We start from the raw sequence: 18,166 nt of genomic DNA, 5'->3' as shown, positions 1-18,166 counted from the left end.
GGGAATGGCTGGGGCGTTGGTTCAGAGATAGGCTGCTGAACTGCTGTGGCCAAAGTGGGTGCCTGGTCATGACTGCGTAGAGACCCGCGCATCAGTAACTCCCAGTGCCGATGCTTCTCGGGTACTGGGTGTTCCCTTGGTGTCCTAGAGCTCCCGGCACCATAGGTCAAAGTTGATCAATGTCGATGCTTCTTGGGCTTCCCCTGGTACCAGACACCAGTGCTCCTCAGTGCTCTGCCTCGGGGTCAGCTCTGATTCTGACTGATCCTGGGGAGCCTGCATAGCAACCGGCATCGAGGCAGATGGAGACCCACTCAATGCACAGCCCCTGGTAGTGTCTAAGGGCCTAGCAGACATGTGGACTGATGCAACTCTCGTCACCAATACCGATACCAATGTCAGGGATCTGGACATGGCTCCATAAAACATTTTCTTCTTGAGCCTCTCTGGCCAACTGGGTTCTTTTCTTCAATGAAAGAACACAGTTAGAAGGGGTATATTCAAGCCCCAAACACTGAAGACACCAAGAATGGGTATCTTTGCCAGAGATGGTCCTGTAGCACCGGCTGCAGCACTTGAAGCCACTTGGAAACTTCGATGACATGGAAGGAAAAACTGCAGTGGCAAAATCAAGAGACTCGATGGTGTTGAAAAAGGGGCAAAGCACCAGAAAGAAAAGGGGAAGCCTGACTGAAGCTCAGGCCTACTGTGCAAGGGAAAAAGAAAGGAAACTTAAAAAGGGGACAAAAAAATATTTTATTTTAATGTAATGCTATATTATTTTATAAAGTCACTCTAGTGATTCCCCCACAGCAAATGAGAGGAAGCCTATAGGAACTGAATGGGCTTCCTCTCATTTGCTGCGCATTTGTTATATTGTTGTGACCTACCTAGGACTATAGTTCATACAAATAGTTTAAATAAATTAATAGATCCAAGGTTCTGCCTGAGGCAATGGAGGGTAAAATGATTTGCCCAAGGGTGGGATTTGAATACATGCTCCCCCAGTTCTCAGCCTGTTGCTCTAACCATTATGCTTTATTCCATATATGACCAAATTTATGAATATTATTAACTTGTGCATGTATTTTTAGGTGGCTGAAAATCCACCTGAATATATTCAAGGGATTTTGCTTGCAATTCCTTTTACACATGTAAGCCATGACTACTCTTTTGAAAATGTACCCCATTTTTGTGCAAACACATTCTAAGTGCTAACACAGCTAAAGGAAAAATTCATTATAAATTTCAAATGCAAACCAAAAACTTGTTTCTTCATAACTAAAAAAACAGCACTCAGGTCCAAGCTTACATGTCATGTCCTCATGACATACAGTTCAGTGAAATGGTATATCTCTGGCAGAGAAGAGGAAACAACATTAAATAAATAAATAAATAAACTAAACAGAGAATAAACCTTGCAAATTTCATATTGTTATAAATAAATCAATTTTCCAAATCTGATTTTAGTTTTAATTGTACAGTAACATTCAGACCAATATTCCAAGCAAATCATGAATTTGGCAGAGGCTGGCGACTGTATATTTTGTTTATTCACAGCAACTAAATGGATTCTGCTGGCACAGTCACCGGCCAGTATGTATATTTAGCATCACTACAGGCATTACCTATACAAATTAAATGTCACTGCTTAACTTTAGTCAGAGAGTACATCAGCTGAACACTGACCCCATTATGTATAAATGTTCCAGTGGCAAGTTTTAAGAAATCTTATTGATCTTTGTAGCATCTATGTTCATGTACAGAACTATATAATATTATGAGTATAATTCAATCCTTTTGGTCAGTCCATGCCCTGTATAAAGTGGTATTATGGATCTGAAAGGTGTAAATTAGTTGATTCATTTATTTTGAGTATAAAAATCCCTTTTTCATCAGGAATAATACTACCTTAAGGTTCTAACAGGGTCCACTGGTAGCTGGTATATCAAAAATAGGTAGTACCAAAGAACTTTTGCTATAACTTCCACTTCCATTTGCCTAGTCCCCTCCACTACTGTTTTCTAGCTTTCTCCCTCTATTGCCCCATCATACCCTGGACACTTCCTCCTCCCCTTCTTCATTCCTATTTGCTTATCATCCTCTTCCAATACCTTGTGGCATCTCTGGTCTCTTAAATTATTTTTGTTTGTGTGACTCTGCTGCCATACTTACATGCAAGTCAAAATATCCACACATACACATAAATAAATAAATAAGCATCTATAAAACTATTTTGATATGTTATGATAGCTTACCTCTGGCGTCCCAGTCAATATGTGTCATATAGCTGGATGCACCTTTGCAAATCCCAACTCTTTTGCTGGTCGGTACATTATAAATATCTACAAAATTATCATGGGAAGCCACTGCCAGATATTTTCCTGCATCTACAAAAAACAATAGATGGATAAATATAATTTATTGACACAATATATAAACCTGCCAAAGAAGTTCACTGGTCCTACCCCCTAACATCTGCGAAACTAGTCACCAACCAATTAAAAAGTTAAACATAAAATCCAAACCATGAGCTGCACAGAGAACTTCTACCACCTGCTGGAGATATAAGAATACTGAATTGTCTGAGCTGCACAGGGTTCTATTAAGGCACAACACAATTCTGTATTCTCTACCTCCATCTGCTGGTAGATGGACACAAACTCACATGGCCTGGACTCATCTGATGCAATTGACAAGGAAGTGCTGATTTGCCAAATGAAGAGACTGCGAAGGAGCATAAAGTATAAGTAAGGATGGCGGCAACTATCCAATCAGACACACACCTGCCCACTTAAACCACATTGAATATTGACATTGAATATTGACTCCGTATGTTTAAAAGTATACATATACTATACATATACACAAATTTTGTTTTTATGATTGTCCCCAAGTCATCATCCAAACTACTAGAAAATGCACTTTTCTTCATATCTTCTACTCTGTTCCCTCATGAATACCCTTCCCCTGCAAACTTCAGCTCTCTATTGACTCTTTACATTGTAGTTGAAAATGTTTGTCCTATCTCAAAATTTGATGTTTTTTTCCTAAAGTTATGGAGAAAACAGTTCTTTCCCAACTATTGTATTTTTGTGAAACAATATAACTTCTGTGATACATTCCAATTGGATTTAGAGCAAAACTGACTAAGTTAATATCTATGCTTGATGAAATCCGATTGGGTTTTGATAGAGGTGAGAGATTTCTGTTAATATCATTGGGTGAGAGAGTTGAACACTATTGGAACATCTGACTGCAGCCAGAGGATTGTTACTGAAGCCTAGTGACTCTTGAACGGAGCTTCTGGTGACTTCATTTAATTGGATTTGCTGATACTGCTATGTGAGATTTTCTTTCAAGCAAGAAGTTGTTTTAACATCTCTGCTTTTGAGAGAAATTAGTCCCGAGTCTATTTTGAAGATGTTAAGCTGAAGACCTGGCATGTATTTGGACTGAATTTTCCAGCCTACTGATTTTTAAATGAACTTGCTTTTGAACTATGATTTAGGACTAAACAACAGGGAAGTGGGGATGAGTACATAAGTACATAAGTAATGCCACACTGGGAAAAGACCAAGGGTCCATCGAGCCCAGCATCCTGTCCACGACAGTGGCCAATCCAGGCCAAGGGCAACTGGCAAGCTTCCCAAACGTACAAACATTCTATACATGTTATTCCCGGAATTGTGGATTTTTCCCCAAGTCCATTTAGTAGCGGTTTATGGACTTGTCCTTTAGGAAACCGTCTAACCCCCTTTTAAACTCTGCCAAGCTAACCGCCTTCACCACGTTCTCCAGCAACGAATTCCAGAGTTTAATTACACGTTGGGTGAAGAAACATTTTCTCCAATTTGTTTTAAATTTACTACACTGTAGTTTCATCGCATGTCCCCTAGTCCTAGTATTTTTGGAAAGCGTGAACAGACACTTCACATCCACCTGTTCCACTTCACTCATTATTTTATATACCTCTATCATGTTTCCCCTCAGCCGTCTCTTCTCCAAGCTGAAAAGCCCTAGCCTCCTTAGTCTTTCTTCATAGGGAAGTCGTCCCATCCCCAGTCTGTGCTGGGGGTTTTTGCTTGATTTTGCTGCTTCTGCTGCATATGTATTTTCAGTATCATAGATCTTCCAATTGAATCACCTTGGTTTATATGTTGGGATTTATTATGTTTTATTATGCTTGTTAATAATAAAGAGTTTAGTTTCTAAGATTTATGCTTGTAATTAAAGTCTAGGTTTTTTTGTGATGTGTTAATAACATTAGATGTAGCAGCCACATTTGACTATGTAAATCATAATATATTGCTTCATCATTTGCAGTCTTTTAGAGTTTATGGTAAAGTACTGCTATGGTTTAAATTTCTTCCAACAGATCGTCAATTTCAAGTGATTCAAAGTATCTCCAGATCTGATTGGACTGTAATCAAATTGGGAATACCTCAGGGTTCATCTCTGTCCACTCTTTTGTTTAATTTATTTATGTTCCCAGTTGGTAAAATATCAGCAAATTTAGGTACAGGTTATGGGCTATATGCTGATGATCTAGTTTTATTTTTCAGTTCCATCAAAGAATGAAGAAAGATTTCAAATAATTGAACTTTATAGTAGAACTGTTAGGGCTTGGATGACTGCCAACTGTCTTTCATGAATGTAGAGAAAACTCAAACTCTGGTGAGAAATGCTCATTGTCAAGTTTTCAGTTTGAGAACATTTTTCTTCCTGTGGTAAATCCAGTTCAAAGTTTAGGAGTCATTTTAGATTCCTCTCTAAAATGATTCCTAAAATACTGCAGCTGTTAAAACTGTGTTTTTAAAGATCTGTTTGGTAATGAGACTTCAAAGCCTATTGTCTGCAAATATTTTTTGTTTAGTGATGCAGATTTATGTTATGCTTTAGACTACTGCAATGCCCTCTTTTGAGGTCTTCCACAAATGTCTTGAGGGCACTGCAGGTTGCCAAAACTCTGCAGTTAGAGCAATTGGATGAATAAACAGAATGGATCATATTACGCCAAAATTTATTAAGCTTCATTGGCTCCCTATAGTTTGGTGTATCAAGTTCAAAATATTGATGTTAGTTTTGCACTACATAATGAGGCACCAATAAGTATTTCACAAAGTTTGAAAATGTATCACCCATCTAGAAATCTAAGATCGCAGGGGAAGTGTCTTCTAGATGTTCCTTCATTTCCTTAAGTCCACCTAGAGGAGGATCATTCCCAAATGTTTTTCATAGCAGGATAAACAATGTGGAACAATATCCCTCTGAAATTACATCAGATAACTTATGTTTAAGAGGCAGCTAAAAACATAGAGTCTGATATTCAGCCGGTGGCAGGCAGCGCTTTTGTTGTCCACCACTGACATTAAACCTGGATATTCAATGCCGGGCCATTTCTGGTGACCTGCATTGAATATCCGTTTTATTTTTAACCCCTAAAAAGTTAACCAGCTATGCTGATATTGTGCTAATCAATTAACGTTTTAGCACTTAATTTATGCAGTCCTATTTGACCACTAAACTTATCTGGTTAGGCATTGAATATCAGCACCCCAAGTTGCACTAGGCGCTAACCTGTAATATTCAGCAGAGATAACCAGTTATCTCTTGCTGAATATTAATGGTTAGGCACCGATATGCTATTTAATCAGTCAGAGGCCATGTCTGGCTGGTTAAATAGATTTGAGTATTTGTTCCATGAGATATTTTTTGAACTGAATGTAATCATGTATGATGTTGTTTTGCAAGAGATATTGATTATGTATTTTATGATGTTGTAAGAGTTGGGGTATTTTGTTTGATTTTATGATTTATGTATGTTCTTTTGTAACCTGCTTAAATAAGTTTGATAATGTGGGATATAAATGTGATTAATTAATCCCCCAGCATATTTATTTAATTTATCAAAAGGATTTATTATGTGTTGTATCTACAGTTCTATGTGGGGTATTGATTCATAATCATACATAACTAAACAAACAAGGAACTTAACAAATTCACATACATAATAAAAACTGACAAACAAAAAAAAACATAATAAAGTCATAACATTACCGTGTATTTGTTAAACACAGCTTTTTCTGATCTCTTTTACCAGTTCAAGCCTGGTTATAACTATGAGGTAAAGGACTACAGAAGCTTTTTAAGAAGTAGATTTTGAATGCTTATTAAAAATTCAAAACTTTCAAACATGAATCTAACCATATATTTCTGTAATTGATGTCAGGAAAATAATTCCTCTTTGGTTCAAAGCATACCTGGAGAAAATTTGATATCTGCAATCATTTCCTTTCTGTGATGAAAGGATACCATATCTTCAAGGGTGTCAGCATTTACCACCAGAAAACTCCCATCATTTAACCCTACTGCTAAGGCTTTCCCATCTGGGGAAAAGGCACAGCATCTTCCACCTAGAACAGAAATTTAAGTTATCTTGCACTATTCATAGATTTTATACCTATAGCAAAAGCAATCAATAAAGGTCTTTCAGAAATATAAACATCTTTACAAATTAGTTAATGGTGTTGAAGAAATTATAAAGAATTGATAAGATACTTATAGGCAAGACTTTTCTCTTAGTTATAAAATGGAGAAAATCCCTCATTATAGTAAGGATTGCTCCAACTATTCCATCAGACACAACAAAATTTCTTTAATTTAAAAACCTATCCTTTTCTCTCATATTTATCAATACACTGGTTATTATGAGAACCTTGCAACAGCTCCTAACTTTTTTAATTCTCTAGTTTCAAAACCATCCTCCAAATATATGCACAAAAGTCTCACATTACTACTACTACTACTATTACTACTTAGCATTTCTATAGCGCTACAAGGCATATGCAGCGCTGCACAAACATAGAAGAAAGACAGTCCCTGCTCAAAGAGCTTACAATCTAATAGACAAAAAATAAAGTAAGCAAATCAAATCAATTAATGTGTAGAGGAAAGAGGAGAAGAGGGTAGGTGGAGGCGAGTGGATACAAGTGGTTACGAGTCAAAAGCAATGTTAAAGAGGTGGGCTTTCAATCTAGATTTAAAGATGGTCAAGGATGAGGCAAGACGTAGGGGCTCAGTCAAAAGCAATGTTAAAGAGGTGGGCTTTCAATCTAGATTTAAAGGTGGCCAAGGATGGGGCAAGACGTAGGGGCTCAGGAAGAGGCACTATGGGTTAATCTGAAAAGAGGGAATAGAACATCCATTTATCTATTTCTGTATATCACACCATTACATCTAATTACCTTGCAACAGCTCCTAACTTTTTTAATTCTCTAGTTTCAAAACCATCCTCCAAATATATGCACAAAAGTCTCACATTAAAAATATAGGGGGAGATTCTATATATGGCGCCTAAAATTGGCACAGAAATCAGTGCCGACTGTTCTATAAGTGACACCTAAATTTAGGTGTGGTATATAAAATATGCTTAGTTGATGTCTCAGCGCCTAAAACTACATGCCTCCATTTACACCAATGAAAACGTGGCATAAATCCCAGTGCATAGATTTAGGGCCATATTCTATAACTATGCACATAAATTTTAGAATACCCACAAAACGCCCATTTCCCCACCCATAACCATGCCCCTTTTTTGCCTGCACACAATAGAAGTTAGGCACACTGCATTACAGAATGTGCTTTGCGAGTTGTGCACGTAAATTTTAATTATTGCCAATTAGTGCTCATTATTGCTTCTTAAGAGTTGCTATCAACGTCGATTAGCTTGTTAAGCCAATTAAGTTATGTGCATTCTTATACAATACACTTGGATTTCAGCGCAGATCTCTAGCCTTGCAATATAGAATACGAGGGATAATCCATACCAAACTGGGTCAAACAAATGGTCCATCAAACCCAGAATCCTGTATGACAGTCACCAGTCCAGATCATATAGAAATACCTGTCATTTAATCTACAATTTCTCTGGAATGCGGGTTATCTTCAGTAACAGAAAAATAGAAGTGTGTGTACCAACACAAGAGAGTGTAGAATAATTGACCAAGACATGCCATACATTTACAGTGAGAGAAAAGTGAAGGTTTCCTACACCAAAAATCTTATAACGTATGTGGATGAGCAAGAATCCTAGAATCATGTGAAGACAACTGATGATGACAGAGGGAATAATAAAATGCTATTGTTGATGATGTTTGAAAATTATCAACTTGAAAAACTCTTTCCTGTTTCTGAAAGAAACAATGATTCCTTCCACCTGCTCAGATAACTAAAATTATTGATTGCTAATCACTTTGATGTTATGTATCTTTAATCTTGACTACTTTTGGTTTTGGTTAAAATTCTGTTTGGAATTGTATTAAACACAGCACTGAGAGGATATCTAGGTTCTAAGTAGAAGAATGAGAGGCCTATTTACTGAGCTGCATTACCTAATTAACAGGGAATTGTTGTGTGTTAACTGAAGACATCTTTTACAAAGGCGCACTCACGTTTTTAGTGCGTGCTAAAATTGTGGGCGCGCTAAATGTTAGAGATGCCCATAGGAATGCATTGCTGTGTGCGGCTTTTTCAACCTTGACATCATGTTTTGACGTTTGATTTAAAGACCGGCAAATGCGTTTTTTCACGCCTTCAGATGTTCGCATCGTTTTGCCTGTTGCCACCTAAGTGTAGCGATTTGCAATTGTAAGTACTTTTACCTACTTTTACTTTCATGCACCTTTGCTGCATTTGTCAGATTAACGTTTTGAACACAGTGGTGCGAAGGATTCCCCAGAAGCAGGTTCGTCTGAACTGAAACACCATGCTTTCCTCATAGTAGGCACTGGGCACTCTGCTTGACCTTCAGTACTGTGCCATTGTGGAATTAGCTAAGTACTGGGTCACTGTTCTTTGGTTTTGTTGCACAATTTATATATAAAAGTGATTAAAATTAAAAATGAAGGGGTCGTGGAGGTGTCTGGCAGCAGGATTTGCAGAGTCAAAATTCCCAAAACTAGACCTGAGGGGGGGAAAACAAGATGGCTGCCGCACTGGTTGATCGTTGAAGCGCTCTGCGTGAGACTGAGCTGAAAGTTTCCTTTTGAAAATGCCTCATACTAAACGTAAGGTAAAATTATGTATCATACCTGATAATTTTCTTTCCATTAATCATAGCTGATCAATCCATAGACTGGTGGGTTGTGTCCATCTACCAGCAGGTGGAGATAGAGAGCAAACTTTTGCCTCCCTATATGTGGTCATGTGCTGCCGGAAACTCCTCAGTATGTCGATATCAAAGCTCCATCCGCAGGACTCAGCACTTAGAGAATTACACCCACGAAGGGACACTCTGCCCAGCTCACCACCGCCGAAACGGGGGAGGGGAATTAACCCAGCTCATCCCCACACAAGTGGGGGAGGGGAATCCGTCCAGCTCATCCCCGCGGAGCGGGGGAGGGACACCACACCCGCCGATGCGGGGGGATCTGGCTTATCCTGCAACCGCAACCGCGGGAGGAGCTGACTGACCCTAACACCGCCGAAGCGGGAGGGGTACAAAGCTGCCCTACAGCCGAACGAAGCGGGAGGGAGTGCCGGCAGAATTTAAATCTCAATCCAGCCCCGTAAAACGGAGGGGAGAGGAATGCAGCAGCTCACTGTAACACAAACTCGTCTCAACTCTTGAAGAATCCAAGTGAAAGAAGAACTTGAACACGAAGTCCTCCTGAAGTAACTGAAGGCTAAACTTGAACCTAAAATTCAACCAGAATATAAACAGTACAGATATCTGGGAGGGGCTATGGATTGATCAGCTATGATTAATGGAAAGAAAATTATCAGGTATGATACATAATTTTACCTTCCATATCATCAAGCTGATCAATCCATAGACTGGTGGGATGTACCGAAGCAGTACTCACCCAGGGCGGGACATAGAAATCCCTGACCGCAAGACTGAAGCTCCAAACCGGGCCTCCGCCCGAGCAGCCACAGTCAAGCGGTAATGCCTGGCAAAGGTATGGGCCTTCCCCGCGGCCACCTAAGCCGCTGCAATGGCTTCCTTGCCCATCTTGCCACTGTAGGCTTAGAAGCCTGCAGACCCTTACGAGGACCTGTAAACAGGACAAACAGATGATCCGATTTCCGGAAATCATTGGTCACTTCCAAGTATCTGATGATGACTCGTCTCACATCCAGAAATTGAGAGCAGAGTATTCCTCTGGGTAGACCTCCCTACGAAAGGAAGGGAGACAGAGCTGCTGAATCACATGGAAGCGAAAAAACAATCTTGGGCAGGAAGGAAGGCACTGTGCGAATAGTCACTCCTGCCTCAGTGAACTGCAGAAAAAGCTCTCGACATGAGAGTGCCTGGAGCTCGGAAACTCTTCTGGCTGAAGTGATAGCCACCAAAAAGACTGCTTTCAACGTCAGGTCTTTCAGAGATGCCCTCGACAAGGGTTCAAAAGGCGGCTTCTGCAATGCTCTTAGCACCAGGTTGAGATTCCACGCAGGCACCACTGAGTGCAGAGGAGGGCGCAGGTGATTAACTCCCTTGAGAAAGCGCACCACATCTGGCTGCGAAGCCAGGGAAGCACCCTTGAGGCGGCCCCTGAAGCAAGCCAGAGCCGCTACCTGAACTTTCAGGGAACTGAGCGACAGGCCTTTGTCCAGACCTTCTTGCAGGAACGCCAACACTGAAGAAATTGGAGCAGTGAAGGGAGAAAGTGAGCCTGCTTCACACCACGCTGCAAAGATACGCCAAACCCTGGCTTAAGCAGTAGAAGTAGAGCGCTTCCTCGCTCTCAGCATAGTGGCGATGACCTTGTCTGAGAAGCCCTTCTTTCTCAGACGCTGCCGCTCAATAGCCAGGCCGTAAGACCAAAGGGGGAGGGATCCTCCATCACCACGGGACCCTGATGTAACCGGCCCTGCTCCACTGGCAGCCGCAGAGGATCACCGACTGAGAGCCTGATCAAGTCCGCATACCAGGGACGTCTGGGCCAATCCGGACCCACCAGGATTACCCTGCCGGGATGCTTTGCCACCCGGTCTAGCACCCTGCCCAACATGGGCCAGGGCGGGAACACATAGAGAAGCTCTTGTGTCGGCCACCGTTGGAGAAGAGCATCTACTCCCAAGGATCGAGGGTCCCGTCCTCTGCTGAAAAAGCGCGACACTTGGCAATTGGCCGATGACGCCATCAGATCTAGGCTCGGCTGGCCCCAGCGCTTCGTGATGCCCAAGAACGCCTGAGCAGATAGCTGCCACTCTCCGGGCTCCAAGGTATGGCGACTGAGAAAGTCCGCCTTGACATTCATGACTCCGGCAATGTGGGCCGCTGACAGCTGTTCCAGGTTCGCTTCCGCCCACTGGCATAGATTCATGGCCTCCTTGGCTAGAGGGGCGCTCTTGGTACCTCCCTGGCGGTTGACATAGGCCACAGCCGTGGCATTGTCCGACAGGACCCGTACAGGCTTCAACACCAGTACCGGGATGAACTCCAACAACACCAACCGAATGGCTCTGAGTTCCAGGAGGTTGATAGACCACTTGCCTCTGCAGGAGACCAGAGCCCCTGCGCTGTCCTTCCCAAGCAGTGGGCTCCCCAGCCCATCAAAGAGGCGTCTGTCGTGACGACAATCCACTCCGGGGTCACCAGAGGCATTCCTGCAGACAACTTGTCTGTCTGCGTCCACCAGCTCAGCGCCTTGCGCACTGCTGGGTCCAAGGGAAGGCGCACAGCATAATCCTCCGACATCGGAGTCCAGCGCAGCAGCAGAGATTGTTGTAGTGGTCTCATATGAGCCCTGGCCCAGGGCACTACTTCCATCGTGGCCGTCATAGAGCCCAACAGCTGCACGTAGTCCCAAGCCCGAATAGGAGAGGCTACTAGGAACTAGTCCACCTGAGCCTGAAACTTGACAATCCGATTGTCTGGCAGGAACACTCTGCCCACTTGGGTGTCGAATCGAACTCCCAGATACTCCAGGGACTGAGTCGGGCGCAGCTGGCTTTACTCCCAGTTGATGATCCACCCCAGGGAGCTCAAAAGAGCAACCACCCGGTTCACAGCTTTGCCGCACTCTGCATAAGAGGGGGCTTGGATCAACCAGTCGTCCAGATAAGGATGGACTTGAACTCCTTCCTTCCTCAGGAAGGCCGCGATGACCACCATTACTTTGGAGAAGGTCCGCGGAGCAGTAGCCAACCCGAACGGGAGGGCTCTGAACTGGAAGTGTCGGCCCAGTACTGCAAAACGCAGAAAGCGTTGATGAGGAGGCCAGATGGGAATATGCAAGTACGCTTCCTTGATGTCCAAGGATGCCAGGAACTCTCCTGCCTTCACTGCCGCTATAACAGAGCGGAGGGTCTCCATGCGAAAGTGCCGAACTTTCAAGGCCCGATTGACCCCTTTGAGGTCGAGGATAGGCCGTACAGAACCTCCTTTCTTTGGTATCACAAAGAAAAAGGAGTAACATCCCTTGCCAAGCTGATTTTCTGGCACCGGAACGACCGCCCCAGGCGGATCAGATTGTTCAAGGTCTGCTGCACTACCACAGCTTTGACCGGAGACTTGCAGGGAGAGAGTACAAACCCGTCTTTTAAGGGTCGGCAGAACTCTAGCTTGTAGCCGTCTCTGATGACTTCCAGCACCCAAGCATCTGAAGTTATTGTGGTCCACTCGCCCATAAACGAGGACAGCCGTCCTCCAATCTGCACTGGGGCGTGGACCAAGGCCCCGTCATTGGGTACGAGACCCTGGGGGAGGACCGGAGGGAGCACCTCCGGGACGGCGGTCTCTGCGAAAGGAATGCTGCTTGGGGGAGAAGTTCCTCTTGAAGGAAGAGGGGGCAGAGGAGCCCGACCTGCCCGGGCGGTACAGACGGGCTTCCTGAAACCGTCCTCTGGAGGTACCAGGGCGAGTACTAGCCCGAGCCCTGACCTCTGGTAACTTCTTGCCCTTAGACGTGCCGAGATCGGTCACGATTTTGTCCAGCTCGACCCCAAAGAGCAGCTTGCCTTTAAAAGGCAATCTAGCCAGGCGGGATTTAGAGGCGTGGTCAGCAGACCAATGTTTCAGCCAAAGCCACCGCCGCGCAGAGATTGTCTGAGCCATGCCTTTCGCTGAGGCCCTCAAGACATCATACAGCAAGTCTGCCAAATAGGCTAAGCCCGATTCCAGGGCCGGCCAATCAGCCCTCAAGGAAAGATCCGAGGGGAAAGCCCGCTGCACCATAGTCAGGCACGCCATGGCCACATAGGAGCCGCAAATTGAGGCCTGCAAACTTAAAGCAGCTGCCTCAAAGGACGACCTTAAGGCCGCCTCCAATCTTCTGTCTTGGGCGTCCTTTAGGGCCGTGCCACCTTCCACCGGCAACGCCGTTTTCTTAGTCACCGCAGTGATTAAAGAATCCACGGTAGGCCACAGATAGGCCTCACGTTCACTTTCAGTCAAAGGATAGAGGCGGGACATAGCCCTAGCCACTTTAAGGCTCGCTTCCGGGACATCCCATTGAGCCGCAATTAAGGTGTGCATGGCATCATGCACGTGGAAGGTTCTAGGCGGGCGCTTCGTCCCCAGCATAATGGCAGAGCCAACAGGGGCTGAGGGAGAGATGTCCTCCGGAGAGGAAATCTTCAAAGTGTCCATGGCCTGTACCAACAGGTTGGACAAATCCTCTGAGCTAAAAAGCCGCGCTGCAGAGGGGTCATCCGCTCCATCCGAGCGGGGATCCGTCTCCTCCAAGGAATCCGCAAAGGACCGTTGGGAGACCTCAGATACGCTGCCCTCATCTACATCGGAGGAGACAAAGTCCTCCAAGGCCTGGGAATCAACCCGAGGGCGTTTACCTCTGGGAACCTCAACCTCTTAACCAGACGAGGGAGCAGGGGCAGCGTTTTGAATAAGGAAGGCCTGATGCAGCAGCAAAACAAACTCGGGGGAGAAACCCCCCAGACTGTGTACTTCCGCAGCCTGGGCAACAGCCCTAGACGCACCCTCAACCGGCGCTCGCAAGAGCGGGGGAGAGACATGCTGCACATCCAAAATGGCATCCGGCGCGACACTCCGCGAAGGAGCCGCGCGGGAAGAACGGCGCTTAACTTTAGCCGCTTTGTGCCGTCGCCCAAATTAAGGGCGTTCATGGCATTAATGTCTCCAACCTCAAGGGCGGCCCAAGAAGAAGCCGTCCGAGCCGCGTGGCCGGCCAAGATGGCGGAGGCGAGGAGCGGGGGATGGGCGTTTATGGCGGGAAAAATCGCCACGCCGGAGGAAGGACCGGGACATTCATCGGCCACGAAACTGTCACCCAACAAGGGCGAATCAGGCTTTAAGACCCCCGCATCCCCTCTAGAAGCGCCCAAGCGATCCGGGGAGCGACTCTTTACGCCCTCGCCCTCCGACGCCATATGCCACGTGGAGATAAATCGGGGAACCCCCTGCCCGCTATAAAAAGGTAAAAATTACCTGCTGTCCGCTCCGAGCTGTAACGACCTGGTGTCCCAGTGAGTAGCTGCAATAAACGTTTAAATAAACGTCGAAATAAACGCCTTTAAGGACGTTCAAAATTTTTTTTTTTTTTTTAACGGAGCCAGCGGGAGGGGGGAGAAAAGGAGGGACCTGGCACCACCAGGTTTGCACTTGCTCAAAAGAGCCCTCAACCCCAGGCACTCAACAAAACCTAAAAATTAGGCTTGGAGGCCTAGCCAGAGCTGCTGCTGTGTGCGACCACCACCTGCTGAGATAGAGAACATACTGAGGAGTTTCCGGCAGCACATGACCACATATAGGGAGGCAAAAGTTTGCTCTCTATCTCCACCTGCTGGTAGATGGACACAACCCACCAGTCTATGGATTGATCAGCTTGATGATATGGAAGGGATTGTTAAGGGTAGTGCCTCCACCTACCTCAACCTCTTCCCCCGCTCAACTGTCGCTGGAGCGCTTCTTCCCCAGTGTTTCCAAGTCTCAACGGGGAGAGGATTCCATTGCGGGGGCTTTCGGAGAAGCGAACTCCCCGCCGGGAGAGGAAGTCTCCCTGTCTCCACCATCTGCAGTGCAGATACCTCCGTGTCTGGCGTCGAGAGCAGCCCTGGCGGGAAACCCAGACGACTCTGATGATGTGTCGGTTGGGGCATCCGGTGAGGACCGAGGCAAGCAAACGGCGATACGTGGAGCTGAGGGAGGTTTGTCTTCCACAGCAGTGAACTCGGAGGTGACTCTACAAACGCTGAAGGTGATGTTGGACCAGATTACTACCACTTTACAGAAGACGCCAGGTGATGTGCTCAATTTAAATGTTAAGTTTGAAGATTTGAAAAAAAACTGTAGACTCTGTTAAAGGCGAATTAACTACTCAAGTACAATTTTTGCAAAAAGAAGTGGAAACACTAAATGCCTTTAAAAATTTGGCTAGCAAGGACTCTATGGATATAAGAAGAAAAATAGAGCAAATAGAGAATTTCAACAGGCGCCTTAATCTCCGTTTTTTTAATTTTTCAATTATCGCTGGGGTAACTCTAATAGATACCTTTCATAGATATTTGTCAGAAATTTTGAATATTCCTGCTGAGGCAACCCCACCGGTAAATAAGATATACTTTATCCCTAAACCTAGAGGAGGAGTACAAGGACCCGAAAAGGATATTGCTGACTTACAAAACATCTCAGATATATTAGAACAATCTTCAGATGTTATAATGAATAGAGCTACTGTGATTGTTTCTATGGTGTTTGAGCAAGATTATAATACCATTCTAAGACTTTACTTTCGAAACTCTAAAGCTCAATTTTGTGGCTCCAAAGTATGGATATACCCTGACGTCACTAAATCAACTCAACAAAAAAGGAAGATGTTTCTTGCTTTAAAACAAAAGACTATAGACTTAGGTGCTTCCTTTTTTCTCGCTTATCCCTGTAAATGTGTAGTTAATTTAGGTCAAACCAAATACACTTTCTTTTCACCGGAACAACTTAAAACGTTTGTAGAATCGAAACAGCTGAAATAATGTATATCTTGGAATGAGTGCAGCCTGTGCCTTTAATTTAATTGTTTGTTAGCATACACTTCTCTGATTCTTTTTCCCCCTTCATTTATAATTTGAGGTCTAAGAAAGGTTTTACAATATAATATTGATATAATTATACTCTAAATTTAGAGAGTTATTTCTTTTGCCTATTAGCATAGTTACTTTAAAACTTATGATATGTATGTTTGGAGTTATGTATATTATTTTTACCTGTATTTCTGAACAAGGGGATCCTTGATTATTGTAAATTAAAATTATAAATAAAGAATAAACAAAAAAAAATTAAAAATGAAACAATGAAAAGAATCTAATCCAGTATAGGAGACAAATGATTAATACACGATATGCTGCAGATCTGGAATAGCTTAGCGCTATAGTACATCACATAGAGGAGCATAATCGAAAGGGGCGCCCAAGTTTTCCTGAGGATGTCCTCGCAGGACGTCCGGTGAAGGGGTGGGGAAACCCGAATTATCAAAACAAGATGGGCGTCCATCTTTCGTTTCGATAATACGGTTGAGGACGCCCAAATCTTGACATTTAGGTCGTCCCTAGAGATGGTCGTCCTTAGACTTGGTCGTTTCTGATTTTTGGCGATAATGGAAACTAAGGACGCCCATCTCAGATACGACCAAATGCAAGCCCTTTGGTCATGGGAGGAGCCAGCATTCGCAGTGCACTGGTTCCCCTTACATGCCAGGACACCAACTGGGCACCGCAGTGCACTTCAGAAATTGCTCCCAGGTACATAGCTCCCTTACCTTGTGTGCTGAGCCGCTCAACCCCCCCCCCCCCCCAAAACCCACTCCCCACAACTGTACACCACTACCATAGCCCTTACGGGTGAAGGGGGGCACCTAGATGTGGGTACAGTGGGTTTCTGGTGGGTTTTGAAGGGCTCACATTTACCACCACAAGTGTAACAGGTAAAGGGGGATGGGCCTGGGTCCGCCTGCCTAAAGTGCACTGCACCCACTAAAACTGCTCTAGGGACCTGCATACTGCTGTCATGCAGCTGGGTATGATATTTGAGGCTGGCATAGAGGCTGGCAAAAAAATATTTACAAAAATTTTTTTGAGGGTGGGAGGGGGTTAGTGACCACTGGGAGAGTAAGGGGAGGTCATCCCCGATTCTCTCCAGTGGTCATCTGGTCAGTTTGGGCATCTTTTTGTGGCTTGGTCGTAAGAAAAAAAAGGACCAAGTAAAGTCGTCCAAGTGTTCGTCAGGGACGCCCTTTTTTCCATTATGGATCGAGGACGCCCATCTGTTAGGCACATCCAACTCTCGCCTTCACTACGCCTCCGACACACGCCCCCAGGAACTTTGGTCATCCCCGCGATGGAAAGCAGTTGGAGATGCCCAAAATCGGCTTTCCATTATATCGATTTGGGCGACCCTGTGAGAAGGACGCCCATCTTGCGATTTGTGTCTTTCGAAAATAAGTCTGATAGCCTGTTTGATTTGCTTTATGATGCCTCCTATCAGTTTTTTTTCTTGTTAAGCTATTTTGGGCTTTTTGGCAATATAACCTTTTGTTTCTCACCACTGCTGTTCAGGTTTGTTTACTCCTTTTGCTGTTGCATTTAAGGATTGGCAACAACTCTAAAAAATATTAATTAACTTTACTAGTAAACAGGGGCCTTTATATGGAGCTCTCTTACACTAGCCCTCATTCACTCAGCCCAATTTATGGGTAATTCTATAGACGATAGGTACCAAATGACAACCTTTTGAGACATAAAAAATTTACTATATGGTTAATGTCTTTTCAATGATGTACTCTGACAGCTGTCATAGTATATAAATTTATCTAAATGACAGCTCACAGATACTGAGGAAAAGGTGTTAAACAAGGGACTCTCTTTCATACCAACACCAGAATATAATGCCTTTAATGTAAGAATTGATCTTTTAAAATTCATCAGGAAATTGAGAATACTGGACTATTTTTCTAAAGAAGCAGCTTGTTCTAATGATTTGTCTATTGTAAAGAATGGGTACTACTACTACTTAACATTTCTAAAGCGCTACTAGGGTTACGCAGTGCTGTACAATTTAACATAGAAGGACAGTTCCTGCTCAAAGAGCTTACAATCTAAAGGACACTTGAACAGTCAGTCTGATAGGGGCAGTCAAATTGGGGCAGTCTGGATTTCCTGAAAGGTAAGAGTTAGGTGCCGAACGCAGCAT

The 18,166-nt window shown here is 44.0% G+C and overlaps 1 protein-coding gene across 1 annotated transcript in view; it reads right to left on the bottom strand.

Moving 5' to 3' along the window:
- Positions 1 to 18,166, bottom strand: part of EML6 (EMAP like 6) — a 744,128-nt gene that overhangs the window by 284,400 nt on the left and 441,562 nt on the right. Inside the window, 2 exon segments of the mRNA XM_030195849.1 lie at positions 2,259 to 2,390; positions 6,264 to 6,416. Of these exon segments, the coding sequence (XP_030051709.1) occupies positions 2,259 to 2,390; positions 6,264 to 6,416 (285 nt within the window).

The sequence above is a fragment of the Microcaecilia unicolor genome, chromosome 3 (genome assembly GCF_901765095.1).
Source record: "Microcaecilia unicolor chromosome 3, aMicUni1.1, whole genome shotgun sequence".
Lineage (NCBI taxonomy): Eukaryota > Metazoa > Chordata > Amphibia > Gymnophiona > Siphonopidae > Microcaecilia > Microcaecilia unicolor.
This window is presented reverse-complemented; position numbering and strand designations above follow the sequence as displayed.